The sequence below is a fragment of the Apaloderma vittatum genome, unplaced genomic scaffold (genome assembly GCF_000703405.1).
Source record: "Apaloderma vittatum isolate BGI_N311 unplaced genomic scaffold, ASM70340v1 scaffold34532, whole genome shotgun sequence".
NCBI classification, from domain to species: domain Eukaryota; kingdom Metazoa; phylum Chordata; class Aves; order Trogoniformes; family Trogonidae; genus Apaloderma; species Apaloderma vittatum.
Window position 1 is genome coordinate 12,515 of NW_009702498.1, and position 22,145 is coordinate 34,659.

At 38.8% G+C, this 22,145-nt stretch overlaps 1 protein-coding gene across 3 annotated transcripts in view; it reads right to left on the reverse strand.

Annotated features, from left to right (window-relative positions):
- HERC4 (HECT and RLD domain containing E3 ubiquitin protein ligase 4) overlaps positions 1 to 21,632 on the reverse strand; it is a 29,966-nt gene extending 8,334 nt beyond the window's left edge. For all 3 annotated transcript variants that reach the window (XM_009864279.1, XM_009864281.1, XM_009864278.1), the window contains exons 1-14: positions 21,407 to 21,632; positions 18,458 to 18,617; positions 17,029 to 17,105; positions 14,581 to 14,802; positions 13,007 to 13,098; positions 11,087 to 11,217; positions 9,930 to 10,090; positions 9,467 to 9,543; positions 7,268 to 7,392; positions 6,685 to 6,744; positions 6,047 to 6,158; positions 5,547 to 5,736; positions 3,560 to 3,732; positions 1,993 to 2,109 (exon numbers count right to left, since the gene is read on the reverse strand). In XM_009864279.1, the coding sequence (XP_009862581.1) occupies positions 1,993 to 2,109; positions 3,560 to 3,732; positions 5,547 to 5,736; positions 6,047 to 6,158; positions 6,685 to 6,744; positions 7,268 to 7,392; positions 9,467 to 9,543; positions 9,930 to 10,090; positions 11,087 to 11,217; positions 13,007 to 13,098; positions 14,581 to 14,802; positions 17,029 to 17,105; positions 18,458 to 18,617; positions 21,407 to 21,632 (1,923 nt within the window). The remainder of the gene's footprint in view (positions 1 to 1,992; positions 2,110 to 3,559; positions 3,733 to 5,546; positions 5,737 to 6,046; positions 6,159 to 6,684; positions 6,745 to 7,267; positions 7,393 to 9,466; positions 9,544 to 9,929; positions 10,091 to 11,086; positions 11,218 to 13,006; positions 13,099 to 14,580; positions 14,803 to 17,028; positions 17,106 to 18,457; positions 18,618 to 21,406) is intronic.
- Positions 21,633 to 22,145: the final 513 nt, after the last annotated feature.

The window sequence follows — 22,145 nt, forward strand, 5'->3', positions numbered from 1 at the left end:
CCTTAGAAAAGCCACTGACTGTTAAAATTGGCGACAGACAATCCATATGGCTGGGACTGTGTGGAGACTTCCACAACGAGCTACACTGACTTTGTTAAGAAACTAAGTTATCCATCTGGTGCTATGTTACCCTCCTTATCCTCCGCTGAAAGCTAAGTTTGTTTCCACCTGGTAGGCAGAAAACAGGAAAAGAATAAAAGCTAATGACAAACTAATAGGTTTTAAGTTTGTATATAAAAGACTCAGAAATCAAATATTGAGATATCCACGGCTCACAGAGAGTGATGGCCACTATACTTGGCTTCCTATCGGTATCTCTAATTCCTACAAGAAACATCAGATTTGTCACAAGGAGATTTATGCAATTTTGTACTCCTACTATATCTGCCGTTATTTATTCCTAATTCAAATGTTTTTTCTCTACTCCTTTAAGTTGTATTTCAGCAACACCTCTTCAAATCAACTTGAACAGTTCATTATTTAGCACCTTCAGCTTTTCCCCACTCATTTTTCTGTTGTTGAAAGACCAGAAGTTTTTTCCTTCCAAGTTTCCCTCCAAGAGTACTCTGAATATGTCTGAGATTCTCTTTTATTCTACGTTTTCCCCTAGGAAAACTAACGGATATGAAGGTGGGAAAAGGCCATCAAAACTACTCATGAAGAAGATCAGACTAAGACTATGGAATTTCTTTTAGTCCTAGAATAAATCACAGTAACTTTTTCTGCTGAACTTGAAATTGCACAAATACATGTCAAAATAATGACGAAAGGGAAATCCAGCACCTAGTATTTTCTCAGTAACGCCAAGTTTCTGCTCCGTCTTCTGATTTAATTAACAAATGGAGCTTACAGCTTGAATTACAAAACTATTTTCCAGCTCTCATTTTCCTATATTAAGTATTTTCTTCTCTGATCATGACACATCCGTTTAAGGCATAGTTGCAAAGCTCATGGTACTTTCAATTCCACTTCTGCACCTTTCCCTGGCACACCCTGCTCTGTTCCAAATGTCTAACCTGTCTCTCATCCCAAGGCCCTGTGGTGCTTATCCCCAGCTTCTTTATCTACCCCAGCAGCGCACCCCTCTGAGCTACCAGCAGCAGCCAACATCACACCCCCATTATTATTTTCAGGCAAACTTGGCTGAAACAAATGTTTGTCATGACTGCCAGCATCGACTCATTATTTCCTCACACTCCCCAACCTCCCTGCTGTTGTTATTTTACATTGTGATTTTATTTCTTTGGTGGACGCCATCACTTGTTTTGTATTCATAAAATACAGCACAAGTAGGTGTCCCATGCTTGGGACCTTCAAGGTACTGCTGCAAAAAAATTAAATTTAGGTGGCTAGAGGAAGGATATTACCTTACTCAATATTCTTTCAAAGAGTAAGTCAAACATCTGTGTGGCAAAATCCTATCCAACTAACTAATCCTCTGCACAGTCATTAACTGACTCCCACTTACCACTCTTCCGTTTACAGATCCAGAAATTAATTATCTCAGTTCTTGTTGCTATACTCAAAGTAGAAAACTGTGCTAGTTAGCTGTCCCCTGTAGCTCTCTGTTATGCTTCTGCACTTTATTTTCCCAGGCAGTTTCAGCTTTCTTGTTGATTGAGTTACCTTACATAGCAATTCAGGTCATTCTGGATGGTTTCCTATCACAAATTACCACTTTCCAAAGTTTTTTTGACGTGGCAAGTCTCAAATGACAGCATCCAAAACTACTTTTCAGTGGGTGGATTGATATGTTGAGCAGTGTCAGTCTTAAGAATGATACCCTAACAAGAAGCACACCTTTTCAACAATTCTTCCTTAGCTAACACTTGACATAAGAGGAGTCTCAGTGATCTGCAAAGATACTTTTATGAAAAGGTACATGTCCATATTTAGAGAACCTATAGGCTTCTTTAAAGGGGCAAAAGCAAAACAAAACACGGCAGGGGGGGGGGAACCACAAAAACCCAAACAAAACCCAGCACAACTTACCATTCCAAACACCTGCTGCTGGACCCAGCTGACATAGTCATTTCTGATATCTATCAAATCTTGTATTTCATGAATGTAAAATCTGTCATACTGTATAACTTGTCCTCTTTCATTTACCTAAAGTAGTGAAATTTAATTTTTTATCAGTACTTTGTATGAAAATTTTCAAAAGAACATCTTCCATGTTTTCCAAGCATTTGATATATCAGGCACAGCTATCCAGCTACTAAAAAAAATAATCTGCCACAACAGCAACATCCCTGTCTTTACAACCAGATAATCTAAGCCTACTTTTCTCAAATGTCTCACCCATCATCCCCTCGTCTCAAATCACCAGATGCTAAATCTGTGAGATACCCCAGACATGTCACCGCATTTTTACCTCTTTAGTCCACATCAGCGGATTACTAAGAATATAGCAATATAAAGTTGCGCAGCATTGTAGATACAAATTTAACTATTTCTACATATTAGGCAAAGCTGAGATTAAAAAACCCCAACAAATAAACAAAAAATCAAGGGAACTTAGGAGAGCCACATTACAATTCTACATGTACCCACGAGGCTTTAAGATTGTAAGATCAACTTCAGCTGTTAAGACTTACAGCCACTGCAAGCCTGAGCAGTGACAGACATCCTAAGGGCAGCAAAACAGTAATTTATTCTATACCAGCAGCCTTCCATATGGGAATCTGCAAAGGACATCTTGCGCTTCTAACACAAGATAGTTCCTGAACAGTCTTATTCTCAGCCTTAATTTGATGGTCTCCATAACAAATAAAGAAGCGCTGAGCAAATCACAGCATAGAAATTTCAACTTTCAAAGAAGAAATCTTCTCCATTACTTCTGAGATCCTGGGCCGGAGGGCTGGTACATGTAGCACAAAAGGTCCAATTTAGACACCCGTGCCCATTTTGCTAGACAAAGACAGTACTTGATCAGCACCTTAAGAAGTGCCTAGGACATTATTTAAGCATATAAATACAAAATGCTATAATGCCATAGGACCAGAATAAACTATAGAGGGGAAAAAAAAGTAGAGGGTGGGAGGAAAAACCTGAACAGAAATTAGGTAATGTTCATAATGTGCAGTCTGGTGTCCCCAAATGATTTGGGCTATTTTTCCTCAAAGTTCATAAATTCATTAGTTTTCATGAGTTACAATACTAACAAACTGAATAAACAAATAAGAAAATAAATGTTTGTCTTGGTAAAACTGTGCAGCACTTTCTTGTTCAAAGCACAGCCTGTTCTTATTTCCCCATCTGTGATCTTATTTGCTATCATTTCAAGCTTACGATGCAACTCTAACACACCCTCACAGATTCAACTGACTGGGTCGGTTTGTGTTCCCAAGAAAACTGGTAATTCCATCACCATGTCAGATTGGAATCCAGAATTCCAATGGTTTGTGGGTCCAGATGAACAACTACAGACCCCTCTGTAGACGGAAGTCTAAACATTTAAAACTCCCTAGTAATTGAACTTCTGTTAACAACTACAGAGCACGCAGATGCTGGCAAACCCAAACGGGTAAATAATTGATTAAAACTGATGTAAACATACTCTATGGAGTATTTCCAGAACTCTGAAAGCCGTGTGTAGAAAATTCGTAAGTATTCTTCTTTCAGAAGCTGGAACGCCAATCTTGCACAACTTCAAAAGGTGGACTACTACATCCTTGTAGAGCTCAACTATCTTGAGGAACAACGGAGGTTCAAGTACAGACCACCAGTTTTCTGCCAATAAACAGCGAACACATGAACTTAGTACTTGCCCTACAACATTACATTATGCTACCCTTCTTACTAAAAAAGTGTTTTGCAAGAAAGGATACTTGGCAGTTGCCAAAGACTCTTAAAAAAACCCTAAAAGTTTAACACAGTTGGAGGGGCACAGACTTTTGAACAGCAAACTACTTTTTCTCTATTCAAATGCTTTATGGTTATACACCTACTCTTTAAGTCCAGAGTACCCAGAGTACCCAGAGTACAAAACAATATTTGACATAAAACAGATGGCTCAAGTCCCAAAACCTTAACTTAAACAAGCGGACCTGAAGCAATGGTAAAGGATGGAAAAGGATCTACAGGTCTAAGAAACTATCAGCTGGATTTTCCTTACACCTTGCAAGCTCTTTACTCTCACCAAAAACTACTGAAAAACACAAGAGACGGGTTACAAGGCAAAAAAAAAAAAAAAAAAAGAGGAAGAAGAAAGTACTCTCTCAGAAAGATACCAACTACAAAAGAAATATTCTGAAACCTCAATTCTTTAAGCTGAGTTTCAGGTGACAGGAGTCACAATAAGAAGGTGTAAGGGAGTTAAAAAAACGGAATTCTCAGCTGCATATTTGAAGACCACATCTCAGGATCAGTGAGAAAACACAAACTGCTCAGAAGCAACAAAACAGCTGCTGCAGTTAAAACAAAGACAATTTAACATCTGCTCTGCAACACTTCTGTAAATTGGTTAGAGCTTGTTAGCTATCTGAGAATATAATTTTCACTTTAAAAACTGTGAAGACACTGTCCTGGTTTGGGCTAAACATACCTAATTCTGTTCAGTGATTTTACTTTCCAGCTCGGCCTCTTCTGAGAGGCGGCACTTACTGAAGCCAGCAGCGTGCTGGTGCGGCCGGTGCCGGCTGCTGGCAGTGACACCGCCCCGTGTTTGCAGGGACTGCCAGGGCTGGGGATGCAAAAGGCTCTGGCTGACACTTGCTCCTGTAGTGACCGAGGTCACAGCTGGATCTTGTGTGCCACACTGGGGGTGTCGGGAAGTAAAAGGGAGGTAACGGTTGAGGAACAGACCGGACAGGTGACCAACAAGGTATTGCACTCCACGTACGCCATATTCGGGATAAAGTGAGGGATCACAGGGGTTAAGGTCTCTTCTTCAGTGGGCGGTGTCCAAGGAGGGCTCCGTCAGACCTTTTGCCTTTGATTGTGATTCTGTGTTCCCAAAATCCAGCTCCTGTGCCCCTTTCCCTCTGCCACTGAGCCCAGGGCTGCCCTAGTGCTGCCAGCTCTGCGGCACCACTGGGGACTGCTGTCGGGGGGGGCAGTCGGATTCAATATCGGGTCTGTATGTACTTGTATATAGTTTATTATTTTCATTACTCCCTTATCAGTCCTGTTATTGTTTTATTAAAGCTGTTTAGCTTTCTTTTCCAATTCAGAAGTCTCTCTGCCTCATTCCCTTTGGAGAGGGAGAGGGGCAAGAGAGCATCTGTGAGCGCTCAGTGCCTGGCCTCAACAGACACGTATCAAATACACTGAACTACACAGTTTAATTCCTCTCAAATGGAATCAGTCCAAAAATCACAATACCAGATGAATTCATACGGATGGCCAGTTAACTCACGCAGAAGCAAAAGAATGTTTGCTTATGCATCAAGCAACACTAACCCTTCACTTTCTCACTGGGAAATCTCCTACAGAACAGTAAATACATAGCAAGTGCTGCTGAAACCATGTCTTCACCAATGGAATTTCTGTACATTTTCATCTGGAGATACTTAGTTTTAACAGTAAGGAATTCGGTTTCTTACCAAGAACTTTCAAAGGAGCTTTCTCTAGGTTTAGAATAGCTGTTCCAAAAGGAATAGCTAACGTCGTGAAGTTGTTTGCATCACTCATCAGTGGGCACTCTGGTAGAGTGAGATACAGTCTCAAAGCTTCAACATCTGGTAAGGAGCTGGTCAATTTGGGAATCAGATTCTTTTCCAAACTAGCTGCCACCTACAGCACATCATAAAATTCTGTTTATTTTACTGCAGTTGTGAATTTAATCAAATGCCCACCTAGATAACCTAGAAAACAAACACTGGGTTTAATTTAGACTGTTATACATTTTAAAAAGATAATACATGAAATATTAAAATACAACACTCTGACACATTACCTAATTGTCATAATACCATTTTACATATTTGCAGCTGATCTATTATAGAGTAAAGAAAGTTATTAGAAGAGTCTGAGCAAGCGTAACAATGCTATTTCTGGACAGAGGAAGATAATCCCAAACATAAGGACAAAACGCAGCACAAACCTGTTGTGATATATGAGTGTGGTCAGGCTGTATAAGTTTGTGAAACAGTAGTCTAGCAGCATTCATATCAACCCCTGAGAATCTAGTGCTAGTTTTGTAATGGTCATCATTGCTGTAGAAAGAAAAAATTAGAGAGAGAGAGAGACTGAATCCTGTATTCTCGGCAACTTGGGGATTTTTTTCCACCTTGAATTTTTAGCCTTATTAACTAAAGAATTAAAACGTGGAAGATCACAGTATCAGACTTGCATTTCTTATACGGCCTTTGAAGCAACTGAAGAAAAAACACTGACTGCAAGACAATCATGCAAACCCACTAGGATCTAAACCAGCCTGTGCAATATGTTCCCCTTGAATTATACACAGCCTGTGGTTGAGAAATAGCGAGTTTTGCTGGCTTACACAGTAGCAGCCAGGCAGCACGCACTTCCAAAGAGCGGCAGAAGTCATGCTGCATTTGGGCCAGCTGACAAACCACACGGCAGCGCAAGAGCTAGGAGGCTAAACTGCGGGTACTGCAGTAACAGTAAGACAAGGAAATACCCAGAAGGTGTTACAGTTGAAACAGGAGACACTAGGAAGGCAGGTACCAGTAATTCTGCTTGCAGCAATGCTTGTTTAGAAGCCTGGCTACATACCTCAAAGCCAAAAAGCTCCCGTTCAGACACCCGGCTGAGGAGAACGTTCCATCAATTTCACTGAAATTGTTCACATGAAGTAAGTTACATTTGCTTTGTTTTCTTTTTATACATTAGCATTTGCAATAAAAACCCATGTATTTAATTTGAGATGGAACTCTATGCCTTTTTTATGACTAAACAACACTAGACAAAACTTCCATTCAACACTTAGTGCTTAAGACAGCTCAAATCAAAGTAAGTCTTGCAATTTGTTTCTAACTTCTTTGTATCCTCCCTTAAGTAAAAGCAGTAATCTCTGAGTTGTTCTTATGTTCCTTTACATATATTTCTAAAACTTTACTGTTGTTCTTCAACGTGCAACTAGATACTAATCTTGTATAATCATTTAAACTGTGACAGAGATGACAGACTAAAGGATCTAAACTACCTGACAAGCACGACAATGAAAGTACAGCAAAAGCTGCGCACCTAATTACATCAGTAATTAAAACCAGCTTTCCTATGTGTGTATAACACCCCATTAATGTCCCATTCAAAAGTAAAATTACGAAAGACAACTTCTTTCCTCAGCAGCACTTACTTAGCTATCTCTACAGGAAGTCTTCCAGATGGGAAAGTCAGCAATCTTTGAATAAATGTTTCATTCACAGTCCAGATCTGCTTCAAGAAGTCAGGATACCTAAAATCATCTGGTGGCACCATGTTCTAAATTTTAAAGAAAGCATAAAGAATCAAGCACACAAAATCAATTTCTGGAAGAAAAAAAATAATTAAAAAAAAAAAAAAAATCAATCCTATGGTTGAGCTCTTTCTCTTCATTGACTGACAAATTTGCCTACTCAGACTATTACCACGATATAAACTCAAGGATCTTCCAGCAGTTCTGTATTCACTATGACAGTGGAGAATACATTCAAAACATAAATTAGCGTGTCAATTCACACTTAATGGTGAACTCCCTAAACACACTGTAGTACTTTTCTTTATGATGAACACTAAGCAAGCTTTAGACAAGAGTAGTAAGTATCTCCTCTCCCAAGTCACTACGAGCCATTTAGCTCCCTACCAAGCTATGAGCATGCAGAGAAGGAGCCATACAATTTTTCGGACAGCTGTTCCCCCACCCAACCTCCATCAGAATCCTCCGAGAATAAACCGTGTTTCTCTGAACATTCCGCGCATCATCAGATGAGCCAGAAGCATTCTGATCTGCTTCTCATACCAAATGAATTCCAGTAAGATCTCCAAGAGTAAAGAGGAACAGAACCAAGACGACTGTTTTCAGCAGGGGCATTGGTTCAGAAAGAAATGGCAAAGAACATCAAAATTAAGGTTAAACTAGTGAAAGGAAACATATTTCTCCTGTGGGTGCAGTCTGACAACATAGCTGACTCAGCATCATGATGACTAGCTGTTGCCAAAAACCAGTGCTTCTAATCCAAGTCCTAGAGGATCAGGATGAGAAATCCCATTTCTCTTGCATCCAGCCCAAGTGTCATTTGAAATCATGATGGAACAACTCAGGGAGCTGAGCTGCTCTTAAACCAACTAGAGAAAACAAACAGATTTTGGCTGCGACCCCTCACCTGGCAACGATACTCGAGTCCCAAACTACAGCACTCACGTAACTTTGAAAGAATTCAATATAAATTAACAAACCAAGGAGTACTAAAAGGGATATGTTTGCAGCATCAAAGTTCATCTATTGCTAACAATTTTTGTACAGAACAAGTCACAATAACTGCATTCATGCAGTCTCTGCTTCACCTCAATTAGTCAGTCAGAGTCTACTTCAGTAATTATGAAAATTGCACATGAAAAGTTTTTAAGACAGGAGTTTTAATAGAGAAGTTTTGAGACTATATTATCAGTAATTTTTCCAGTCTACTACCTGCTAAACAAGCTTCTCTCAAATACAGCAATAGTTACCACAACCCAATCAGAATTTAAAACCAAAAAACCCCACAACCTTGAAAAATTGTTGATTCTGTACAACCAGAACAGCCTGTGGGAACAAAGGGCTGCTGTAAACTTGACCTGTACTCGGTTTTTCTTGACAACAAACATGTTTCCCACCAAAATCTGTTTTCCTTTGTGTCCAAATTAGTTTTCACCCCACACACTCAACTCTTGGTGCTTCATTAATCCCTCTGGTCTAATATCTGCCAGGCTACACTGGAAACTGCCCCATATATCTTCATTGTGTTTTTTCCTTTCAACTCATCCTCTAATAGCGTTTCCTTTCCATGACGCTCTCAAATTGCCTTTTTTACTGTAAGGTCTTTCCAGACTTCTGTATGACAATTTCAACAGATCAGTTCTTGTTCTTTTAAAATTTAAGTTTTAAGACTACTATAAAACCAGTACATAACTAACTATGTCGCCACCTGTGACTGTTAGCAAAAAGCTCCTTTTGTTTCCTCATCGTTGTGGTATGATGCAAGAAATGGCTACAGAGCAGAAGCCAGCAAAGCTGCAGTCAGAAGCAGGGATGTAGAGCAACTGGGCAGGGGTGAAAAACTCAAATATTCAGTCACGTTTTCCTTAAGGGAAGGAAGAAAGCTTATGCCAAAAAGAGCTTACTAACAACTAACACTCAGTAACTGGATCCAAGTCCTCCAACTACTAAATTGACTTGGTGTCTTGTGCTTCTGCCCTACTCTCATGAACTTTACAATGCAGTCAGGCACCTTCAGTATGAAAGTCTTCCAGAACACATCTCAAAAACTAAAATTTGTCTTTGACAGACTCTGGAACCAAAATATATTTAATCTGTTACCTGTGGATAAAAGTAGTGTGCAAAACTTTGGTCCCCACCAGAGAAAATTCTCTTTACACAGTAACACTCCTCACTGTCTGAAATAGGAATAAAAAATGAAAAAGGCAATTGTGAAAATGTGAATTTGGATTAAGACACTGCAATCAACATGCAATTAGAAAAAGGTTCCTTTGTTACGTAACCCCACTGAACCAGATCTTCGCAATACAATAGTCCAGGCTATCCTTAACAGAAGTAAACATGGCTCTAAGTTTTATCTCCAGTGCTAACAAAGGACCTAACCCAACGCACAAGTAAGGATGGATTTCCTACAGCAGACATGGACTTTAGGGAATAGAGCACAATGACAATAAACTGTTTGGAAGAAAGTGAACATAGTCCACACTTAGCTTAAATCACAAGATCTGCAAGGGACTATAAAGGAACAGGTATCCAAGCAGTCAATAGGGCAGATGTAGCTTACCTGTGGTTATCGGGCACTGGGTACTGTAGGGAAGCCAGTTTCCTTTCACTGTGAAGGGGCTTTTCCTGTTACTGGTTGTTCCGGTACCTAACTGCCCATTACCTCCGAGTCCAAAAGAATAAATTCTTCCAGATGAAGGAACAAACGCAGTAGTGTGCTGCCTAGGGCAAACAAAATTCAGTAACAAAAACTTAAGCACTGTAGCACGCTTTGTGCAGGCCAGCCTAAGAACTGTGTGGAACAGTGTGTGTTAAAGGTCCCAGTGCATCAACCACCTCGCCGCTCTACTGGCACCGCTCTGCCCCTGGCAGCGCTCCAGCTATACTCCGTTAGGAAATATTCCACTTCCATGGAAAAGTTCCCAGAAGGGAGATGCCAGGTTCTGCCTTGAACCTTTGCTTAGTCACAGTCTGACCTTACTGGTATGTCTCTAGACATTCTGAAATTTGAAGTTTCTACCAGGCTGACTGCATTTCTCCTCCCTTGCTATACTTCTTAAATCTAGACACCCTCTCTCCTATCAGAAGCCTGGGAAAAAAACAGTACTGAATTTGTGTTTACATGGGCCCAATCAATGTCAACCAAATTGCTAGAAAGATAGGTTTACACTTACATATTTTTTAACCTAAACAACAAAGCATTAAAGTATCTTAGAAAATTACATTGCCTCCTTCATTTTGTTGTCTTAGAATTAAACTCTTTGGATAAGAGCATTTTCATGTGTGCTGGTATTTTTTTCAATTTCTTGAGTGCTACTACAATATATACAACACAAGTCATTAGGAACTGAAGTGCTGTACAGTATTAGACGTATTTCACAAAACAAGTTATGTTTCCAAGCTTCACACTTACGCTCACATACCTCCTCAAACACATTTGTTCTTTAACAGGAAATTATAAAATGACAGCAATAAACACTACCTTCACACTGATTATTCACCCTTTCAATTCAGGAAATCAGAGCCTCTCAAATGGAGCTCTTGTACTGAATATTTTAAAAATCCCAGTAAGGTCTCTGAATAACTTTTGTTAGACAGCATCTTGTCTTCCCTAACCACAGAGGGTAAGAAACCCACATCACACTGCAATGCATATGAAGTTTTATACAAAACTAGTTATTGGTAAGACGCACAGTTCTAACACAGAACAGAACTTACCTGCCACAAGTGATTTGGGTGACAACACTTCCCATAAGCTCAAAAACTTTCCTTGGGTTTATCTCATGGCTGGTAGAGTTATGACCCAACTGACCATAGCCTCCAGCTCCAAATGTAAAAACCCCACCTTCCTAAACAAATAAATCATTTGCATTAACATGACAGTACGTCTCAGAACAAGAAACTTTACAGAAATAGGGGTTTAATAAATCTGTCCGATGATTTTGGAACTGTGGGGAAAGGAGAGAAAATATACACGCACAAGAGGGCGCTGAGACACAGCAGGGTCACAAGTTAACTGCTGTTACAAAAATGTGGCACAACCATCCAGTCCCACCTTATCTGTGTTAAAATGCATTCCTGTCATTTCCATATTGTTATACAATAGTCCTACCACTAACTTGTGTCATCATCTTTGTTTTCCTCTTTTCCAGTTTTCTTCATGAACTACAACAGTATACCTTTTCAATGATGTGAGTTTATATACTTTGGCTTTTAAGTTCTGAATACAAATTTTAAAGCAATTACCAAATAGGAAGCTGCCCTCCTCAGGCAGATGATGCAGAGCATGACTGAAGCAGTCAGCTTCATTACTTGAAAGTATAAGAAATTAGGAAAAAAAATCAGCTTTGTTGTAAGGCATGTAATTTGTAAAAGTGTTTTGGATTAATTTCATCAAGATATTACCCAAAAACTTTAATGAAAGAATGTTAAATCAGAAGCAGTTTCATAAGTTATACACCTTACGACAACTTTGAAACTTTCCATTTTCAAATGCTTTGAAATTGTAAAGCTCTTTCGGTCAATTCTGCTCTGCATCAGGGTGGACCTCTGCTGAAAAGCATCATGAAAATGGCAGCATCCACTGAGAAAAATCAACAGCCTCATTCACTGAACCAGGCTAACAAACAGCGACAGGTTTTTCTGAATTCCAGAAGGATGTGAAGAATGCTCACATACACACAGCACTGCCTACAAAAAGATATAAATCAAGACCCCTCATTCCGCCAGGCCTATCAGGCAACAGAAATTGGAGCTATTCAAATGAGAGATAAATAACTGTAGAAAAATCTACACTAAAGTCAGTATCTTAACGGCATCTACACTGGAGAAGTTTGTGGAGGACCATCTCCCATGGGAGGGACCCCCTCAGGAAAGCAGGGGCAAAGAGCCAGGAGGAAGGAGCAGCCAAGACAAGGTGTGAGGAACTGACCACAACGCCCATTCCCTGTAACCCGGTGCCGCTCAAGAAGAGGAGGCAGAGAAGTCGGGTGTGATGTTGAGCACAGAAAGGAAGAGGTGTGGGGAAGGTGGTTAACAACTTGCTTGATATCCCTGTCCTCATCTCAAGCTGCAAGCCTTTCCTTCTATTTTCTCTCCCCCGTCCAGCTGAGGAGAGGGGAGTGCTAGAGCAGCTTGGTGGACACCCGGCCTCCAGCCAGGGTCAGCCCGCCACAACAGCAAACAGAATTTTACTAAAAAAACTTTAAACAGCCACACACATCAGTCCTCCCAGCGCTGAATTTCAAATAAAAATTAACTTGATTTGATCAGCGGTACCAGCAATGCTAGAGGCGTTACAGTCAGAAAACAGCTAATCTCTTTAGGACACGCTAATGCAAATTTCAACGATTGCATGATTTTAATAACGCAACATGCACTGTCATAGCAAAAAGGCTGTATTTTGTATGCCAAATTTCACCATATCTGACAACAATTTAAAACTATTGAAAGATTTCCTATATTTGGCAGGTTTTTTCCAAATATGTAACCGTTCTTCCAGTGTTTCCTCAACTTCATTCGATAAGCTTTGAAGAAATTTCATCATGTAGAATTTTCTATTATTTTCTATTCAGGTAGTATTTTTTTTCTGAAAATACTAAAAATATCAAAGCATAAACATATTTTAAAATATTTTACCTTTGTAAGGGCAGCAGTATGATCCTCTCCACAACATATATGAACAATCTTCTGAGTTCTCAGTGACTTCAGCAGTGTAGGAACATACCTGTCTGAAAGGTTTTATACAGCAGTAGACTGCTTATTTTGAAAATATAAAAAAATCAAGAAAACCAATAGTTTTGCTCATGTATGCTCATTCAGTTCCAGTCAAAAAAGCACTTGATATTTGCTGGTATAATGCAATCATCGTGACTGAGTTTATGTATCTCTGAGATGGAGGTGTTATCACAAGAAAACAGGAAGACTACCACACTGAAATACTAGCCAATCATCTCATTTTCACTAGCACAGGAACACGTGTGAATACAAAAAATCATGAAATCAGATCTGCTACTGGCCATGAGAAAACAAAACAGTTGGTTTGAGCTGTTTGTGTGCTTGATCCATTTAAGTGTTCCTGTAAGCCGGTACGAATTCGTCACAGTACGACCAGACATATAACAGAATAGAACGCTTCATAATTAGGAAGCAGAACGAACTTCCCTCCATCACCAGAACAAATCAGCTGTGTCATCCAGCTGCACAAATGCAGCTTTTGTATATGTTAATACTAATGTCTTAAAATTTGTCAGGTATGGCAAGGTGCCTGGAAGAAGCCCTATCAAGACATAAAAAACAGGGTTTACCAAGCAGTGATGTTTTATAAAAACTGGAGTCGCACCTATTCCAAAGAATACATAGATGCAACCGAAGCCTCTCATGAAAATTTGATTCCTGGAATAGGTGTCTAATTTTCTTACTACATGAACGTGACCAGATTTAAAGTGTTAATTCAGATACGCATTTTAGCTACAACACATTCTTCTTATTTTAAATGGTCTTGAGAACAATGAACCAGTAAGAAAACCTGAATTCATCAAATAAGCTATTGATTATTCTATACGAAACTGTGTATTACAGGAAGGTGATAGCATATACTCCTATCTCAGAGCCCTGTGCATGGATAGCATGAGTGTAATGCAATCCAACTAAGAAAGAAAAAAAAAATGTTGTCTAATCTAACCACTTGCTTAAAACCGTTAATGAGTATCAACACCATAGGTAGAGGAAATTTTGGAAATGGTTAGCTAAAAATTGTGAATGATGATGAGAAGTGGCCCAAGAAAGGCAGATACCCACATGGCAGTAAAACGATGAAGATGCCATAAGTGTGTCTACTAAGGACAAACAGTTTTGATAGGTTACTGGTGCTGTCAAGCAATTTCATCTACCTAAAATTCAGTTCAAGCTGTAACTACTGCACAGTATCTTAATTCAATCACATTCAGAAAATTGAAGTAACAGAAAAATCTAGAACAGAGAAAGAAAACAAGTCAAGCAGGCTCAAATTTCAACATAACACTGTCAGAATTTTCACTACAAACGAGTTCAGGAAAAAAAAGTCTTCCTTATGCAATCTTACATGACATCAGCACTCCCTGACAGTGTGCAAAGGTTTGTTCTGTCTGCTCCTTTTCGAGGAATAGTGCTGCCTTTGGAGGCACAAACCAAGACCTTCAGCATGAAACTGTACCAAAGTAAGGCTTACTTACCATTATCATCATTAAGACCCAGCTGTCCAAATTTGTTGCGTCCCCATCCAAAAATGGCTCCAGAAAGAGTTAGTACAAAGCTATGAGCTCCTCCTGCTGCAATTTGTGCAAATGGGATTCCCAGCAGAGATTTAATAACATGTGGCGAGTTCTGTTTTTTATACTCATAACCTAAGCCCAGCTGGCCATATTTATTTTGTCCCCAGGAAAACACTTCACTTCCTGTTGAATGAGAAAACAAACAAAACCTAAGAAATGCAATCAATATAGTTTAATTACCTAGAGTTTATTCATTGTAAGAAAACTTAAAAAGACCATTACTTCTCAAGTATTTCTGAGTTTCAAAATGCATACAAATGACTGACTGCTGAACTAAGCATTCTTGTATAATCTTGAGTTGGGTTATCACAAAACAAGATGCTGTTACAGTGGGATTTCCACTGCTGCGTGTATTTCTACACAAAGATCTTGCTCAAGTTGCATAATGGACATGCAAAAATTTCCAATTTCCAGTTACAAACCTCAGTTATTCTAACATAGCATAACACACTTCATTTTCACATATAATTTAAGTGACAGTATTTTAAAATACTGCATTAATGATATCATCAACGAAGCACCAAGTTTACAATATTATTTGATGCATTATAAAGAAAAAACATTTTGAAGAATTACAAATCAGAGCTATTTACCTTGTCTCCAAAATGAAACCTTCTGCTGAACAACTGTATTTACCACCCTAGAGATCAATATCTAATCACAAAAATATTTTGCCTTTGCTGACATACATTTCAAACAGTAACGTTACCTTCAAACATGTTTCCATTCCCTCCTACCTCCATCTTCCCAGTAACAGTTTTGTCAAGATGGAAAACAATGAAACCCATTCACTGGGGTATGGATCTCAGTTTTTAATTATTTAAATAACAATAATCAAACCAAACTCAACCAGATCAAAGGCAAAGCCCACCATTTTTAAACAAAATAATCACATGAATGAATCCACCTGATCAATATCCCAGGTACAGGTTTAAAAATATTACAAAGTCTCTCCTCGAAACACCTGATTTAGGTTAAGTTCACCCCATTTTCCTCCCTGCATGGGTCTATTTTTAAGGCCATCACGTGCTACTTAACAAGTATTTCTGCAGGTTCTCTTCCAACTAGGAAAAAAAGAATAATAAGAAAAAAAAACAAAACAAAAACCCCACCAAGCAATTAACCACACTCTGCAGCGAAGGCAAAGAACAGAAACACAGAGCTGAAAATCCATGAACTGACAATAGGATAGTGATGCTGTACTTGAAGCTTGCAACTATTTAAAACACTGAGTTTTAAATTAAACTCCTATTATATTCGTAGACCTTTGACCAACAGAACACTTAACAGCACAATTCTGATACTCTGCAGGCTGTGCTGTTGATACTAACCCAAGTGAAGGGTTACTTGTTAGTCTGTGCCTGCCTGTGTTGAAAACAAAGGAAGCTCCCCAGGTTCTAATGGCGAAGACACCCAGGAATACATCATGGCACAGGCAACACTTACTGTGAGCCCATGAGAAGTCATGTACAGAATTAAAGCACGTATACTCAGTATCAACTATTCAAAGGAAAACAAGCAATCATTTGGCATACAACTAACACCTCCCTCCCCACAGCTCGTTTAGTTCATCTTTTAACCACATATTGTTAAGAAACACTGACAAGCTACAATCTTCCTGCAATTTTTGGTCAGAGTTTCTAAGTTTCCATTAACTCTGTCCAGCAGCCACTTCTCCCAAAAGGAAGTTTTGGCCACAACTCTCCTTTGTCACAATGAAACAAAAAAGCGGTAGATTTAAATGCATATTTAGTTTTGCAGAGAAATACTAATTAGGCATGTAATACTTGTACAGGAGTAAGGCAAGAATATTCTTGTAGCCCCAGTAAAATTTTGAAGACAGATGTTTAAACCTTTCAAAAGGTGGGTTATAACCTGACGTTACATTTTAACTGTAGAAGCACCAATCAAATAGTGCCTTTGCAAGAGAAAAGCAGCCAAGGAAGTCCTTGCCCACAGGCCTCAGCAGCTCAGAAGTTACAGGTTAAAACAGACCAGTGACAAAGCAGCATGCCAGCGGGATGAGAAAGAAATGAGACCAGAGAAAAAAAAAAAGAGAGAAACAAAAATTAACTTAGAAAGGAAGTTACATGAAAGCAAGATGATAAAAAGAGACAGAGTAAGGAAAAAAGTAGAATAACACAACATTTTTTTGTATAGTTATTTTTTAAATGCAACCTTCTATCACACTTCCCCTAACAATCTGAAATCCCATCTGTGTTAAGTGGTAGCGTAGGTTTGTTTTTTTTTAAAAAAAAAAATCCTGCTAAAGACGGACGAAACAAATGTTGAAACCTTTAGAATTACCCGGCAAGAAATAACAAAAAAAGTCAGAATATTTTGGCTTACCTTTTGAGAGTGCTAGTGAGTGATAATAACCACAAGCAACTTGAACAATCTGGATCTCTGATAAGCTTTTAATATTTCTATTGGGGTAAGAAAATAGACAAAAATAATTAGGCTAGTAGGTCACATTATGAAATATAATACCATGCCAAAATTTAACATACACTGCAGCATATATGAAACTAATACCCTAACTTTAATCAGAAGCTATTTAGCAAAGTTTTACGTGAAAACTGTTTCTTTTTCAATACTTTCAAGGGCAGGTTCTGTCTTATTTTCAAATTAATAAGGTCAGTAAAAGATTATAATGAAGCATTAGGGAGGTTCATGTAATAGGAAGGAGATATCACGTAGCTGAAAGGAGGAAATTAACACCAGACACAAGAAAACAATTCTTACTTCATAGACATCAAACAAAAATAAGGGTTTACAATCATTCTTCATATCAATATTAAAGATTACATTACTCTCTGTTAAAACCTCAACACTCAATTTTTCACCTCTACCAACGTTAACTAAAATCTACACCTCAGTTTACAGAACTATTAAGTATTACACAATACTACAAATTGGAAATATGTACAAAGGTGCATTAAATCTTGTCTGCTTTCAACTTTCTATGAGAAAACCAGGAGATTTTAAGAGCCCTATACACTTTTAAATTTGATACAGAAATAAAAACCTTTGAGTTAGTTATTTATATCTTTCCTCACAGATAGCCAGGATAAAGTTATAGATTACTTATGTCCCGAGGAACTGTTCCTTTCATGTGTCTTTTTCCTAAGCAAAAAACAGAATTAGAAAAGAAAACCTCCAGGTTGCAAACATACAAACTTAACGGAACTGTCTGTTGTGGTTTCAGTAAACCTATTCATCACAGTAAAAATGGGGAGTCCAGCTAGCTGGAATGCTTACAGCATTCTGAAAATAAGCAATTGAATCTGGCTAGCCTTCACTTTTATAACTCGAAGATGTATTATCTCATCACACCTAAAAAACTTGAAGGTGAAAACTGGTGCACAAGGAGAAAATCACAAACATACCCTCTTCAAACTCAGTCCCACAATCAGCTTTGAAAGTTTAAGACTGTATCTCTCCAACTTCTCTGAAATGGCAGTTATCAATCTCTATTTACATTCTTGAAATATTTATCCTACTTTTCCAACTCTCACTCTTACTAGATGAGCATTAAAGGAAAAAAAAAAAATCACGAAGCCAACTGAACAAACCAACCCAAGCAAACCTGCAACACACTTCTCATGTGAGGTGACTTTTTGAGAAAGGAAACTGTCTTCAGCATGCAAGTGCTGTAGCTAAAATGTAACTAAAAACACACATGAGAAAGTGCAACAGCAGAATAGCTTCACCAATGTGATTTAAGTAGTTTTTCTTTTTAAAAAAATTAACTTATCATATACTAATAATTTTTAACCTGGGCACTCTGACGCATTCCTCTGTTCCCGGCAAGCCAAGCTGTCCATCAGTAGCCAGACCCCAAGCATAGACCTGACCCTTGTCATTTAATGCAAGCGTGTGGGCTTCTCCACATGACACAGCAACAATATTTTGGGCATCCAGGGCACCTACATGCTCTAAAAAATAAAAAGGAAGTTAGTTGTTTAAAAAAAAAAAGCTATTAACAAGCTAGTGTTGCTCAAAACCGCTAATACTCGGTACTAAGGTATAACGTGGAAATGGCGCAGAAGCAAGCCCAGAAGTCTGCCAAAACATCCTTTACTTAAAATTACAAGCATGCTATTCTAGGAGAAGTAAGCTAAATTTGACACTCCAAAGTCACCAAACAGCAACGGTATCTGGAGCAATATACAGGAGTGCACAAAAACTGCAGCTTGATCATAACGGTTCCCTGAATCTCACCATCTGAAAATGAGTGCAGAAACTCAATTAACATTAAGGTCAAAGAGATTATTGTCAAATGACTACATGTGTAGACATTATGTAAGAGGAAAACATTCCACCACAGCAAATTAAATTCACCTATTCATTTTTAACAAAAAAGCCCGCAAAACAAGGCAAGGCAAATTAAAGACTAAAGCTCCTGATTTCGCAATGAGCTATACAACGTCCTCTTTTTAAAGCAAAATAGTGTAGAATGAGATCCTAAAGAGTCATTTTTCTAGATATACAGTGCATGCCTCTGAAAAGAAAACACTTAAATAGCCATGATTTTTTCCCAGCAGCCTGCAGCAATACCTTTAAATTCATTTGGAAAAACATTGTTTTCCTGCTTCAGATTTGTTAACAGAAGTCTTAACGTTTTCATTTCAGCAACAGCAACGTGGACAAATATCATCAAGGCAGGTCATTAAGGACAGAATTTTCCCCTTAAGTAAGAGCCTGCTTGGACATTTTATGCCCAGTTTTCAAATATCTAAGTTTGAAATGTTCTCTTCCTGCCCAAGAATTGCTACTGAAAAAGCCTGTGTAACACCAACGCAACACGCGCTGTAAACAAGTCCATTTCAAAACAGTAGCTAACTATCTGCAACATTTCGGGGCGCTCAGTTTCCAAAATATAGAAGCACAGGCAGCAGACCTAAATTCATGTTTTTAACAGTAAGCCTCATTAAAGAGGTTACCATTCCAATTCAGCCCACTATGGCCTCCGCAGCTCTGCCAATGGAAGAGGTCATGTAAGTGCTCTCCAGTTCGGGCACTGGCACACAGATTAGCTCAGACTATCTTCACCAGCTGCCAAACTAGCCAGGCTGACTTTGCCTAATATGGATTATGGAACACAATCTCTATGGCAAACAGAGCTCTGTGCAGAGTGAAGAGAGAAGGCACAGCTAAGCAGTGCCGCTGGTGACACAGAGGTGGTAAAGACATGCAGTCAGGGACAAAGCTATCTTTGGTTAGCAGAAAGACAGTCAAAAGAGAGCATCCACCCGTTTTTAAAAAGATACTGAGCCTCTGTAGAGCGTGCAAGTAAAGTTATCCCAACGTGCTGACTTCACGCCAGAACATTCGACAGTACTGTCAGTAACCTCCGGCTGAAAGAAAATTAGGACGACACTGCAATCCTCATGCCTTCTGTGTCTGAGCATGTTAAAAAAAAAGACGTATAGTAGGTGTTTGTCCATCACACATGAAAGCTCATACAAGGCTTTTTAAAATACCAAAACTTGTAAGTCAGGTATTTTTGTTGTAACTTTTAGATTCAAAAGACAATTCAGCATCATTTTCAAAGCGGGTAACAAGCATTCAGAATAAGTACGACAAGTTGCATTTCTAGTCATGCTCATGAAGCAAATGTTTGCGCAGGATTAAGGTTTATCAGTTTTAATATCCATCTACTATTTCCCAATAGAAGTTCAAATTAGCTTCAGAAAGTTACACATCAACTACACAAAAAAATCTTTACTTGGCACCAAACCTGGAATTCTGAAGGAGAACTACTAAAATATTGCATAATGTCTTATTTCCATCTGAAATATTTGTTACCAATTACTATACCAAGTAACTTGTAAAACTGCTATGGCAGTGATCAGAATAAACTGTTACTAAGCCTTTTCGGTTTGCTTATGTTGTGCTCCAAGTCCTGTCAGCAGCACTGTTCCGTATTTCTCAGCAGCACGCAGACATGACTCACATGCACAGCCCTGAAAGGAGCCCATGTGCGCACTCCTCTGCAGTCCCTGCAAGATGTTTACCCGCTTCTGCTACAGAACCGCACTAGCAGGAGCCAGAAACATGTACGTAACATACATAGGAAGAAAAAAAGCCTAAAGAAGTTTTACACTGCATCCTCTGGGCTTTTCCAAAACCTCTTCCTATAGCACTGTGTACACTGAAAAGTCTTTTATCAAAAGCCTCAGTTTTAGTTCTCATTTTAGTTCTTCAAAAAATAAAATTGAGAACACTGCTTCAATCAGACCTGCTCTACATCACGCATTAGACTATTAAATCCACACAGCACGTTTCCCAACTACGGTATGCCAACTATTCGTTCCTACTGTATTCCAGAAGCCAAACCCATACATACAGTACAATGCTAATGCATGTATTAAAGCAGGTCACCTCCCCTTGAAATTAAAAGCAGCCACTTCATCTCCCAAGCCTTAGGTAAGGTGACGCCACGCTGGAAATAAAAAATACTGGCACTGCCCAGCTGCAGGGCAGGCAAAAATATGGGGTAAGGCCACATTTCACAGTTGGTTGTTTCCAACTCTCACAAGACGCGATCAAAGCAAAGGCACGATTTTCATCTTGAAAAAACTACTGCGCATACAATTCAGCACGTGTACGGACACTACCGATGTTAGGTTTGATGTAGCATAATGGAACAAAAAAGAAGAATAAAATAAAAAAACATGTGCAACTGCACGTACTCTCCACAATTCAGTACTTCTAAACTTACCCGGTCTTTTCCTGGCTTTTTCATGGCCTAGTTGTCCTAGATCATTGCATCCACAGGTATAAACAGTCCCATCATCCAGGACAAAAACAGTATGTCTCAGTCCACATCCTACATCTCTGACCCTTTTATTTAAGAAAAAGTCACTTTTTCTGGGTTCTAAAACAATCTCTTCATCAATTCCACCCAATCCAAGCTGTCCAAAAGATGCATTTCCCCAGCACAACATGTTTACACTTCTCTTGGTCACAGAGATCTTCCAACTTCACTTTTCTAGAAAATATCCCTTCTGTGTAGCTGTTAAAAAAAAAAAAAGAGGGAAAATATACTTCAGTATTGTCCCTACTATTTATGTTACTTAATATTTAGCATGTAATCCAAAAGTTCACTTCCTCTATACCAAAATATTGAAACACCGAACAACTTTTAAGAGTGCAATTACTTTCTTGGATGGTGTTTATACCAAATCTGCAGTAAAAAGCTCTCCTTCCTATTTCAGATACGACTTTAAAGATGTGCAGGTCCTCAGTTTTATAAAACTCTGTTTCAAAAATTTAAAATTTGATTCTTTGCAAAAATTCTCTAATCCCTAGTCCAGATCTACAAAAATGGCAGTCACAGCCAATTCCAGCCAGTGGAAACAAGCTTAAATATCTTGTAAGGGGACAGTACAGGGTAGTTTCTTTACCCAAGGAGCTGCATGACTCTAGAAAGTGCTGCTTACAGCTTCAGAATCATCCCC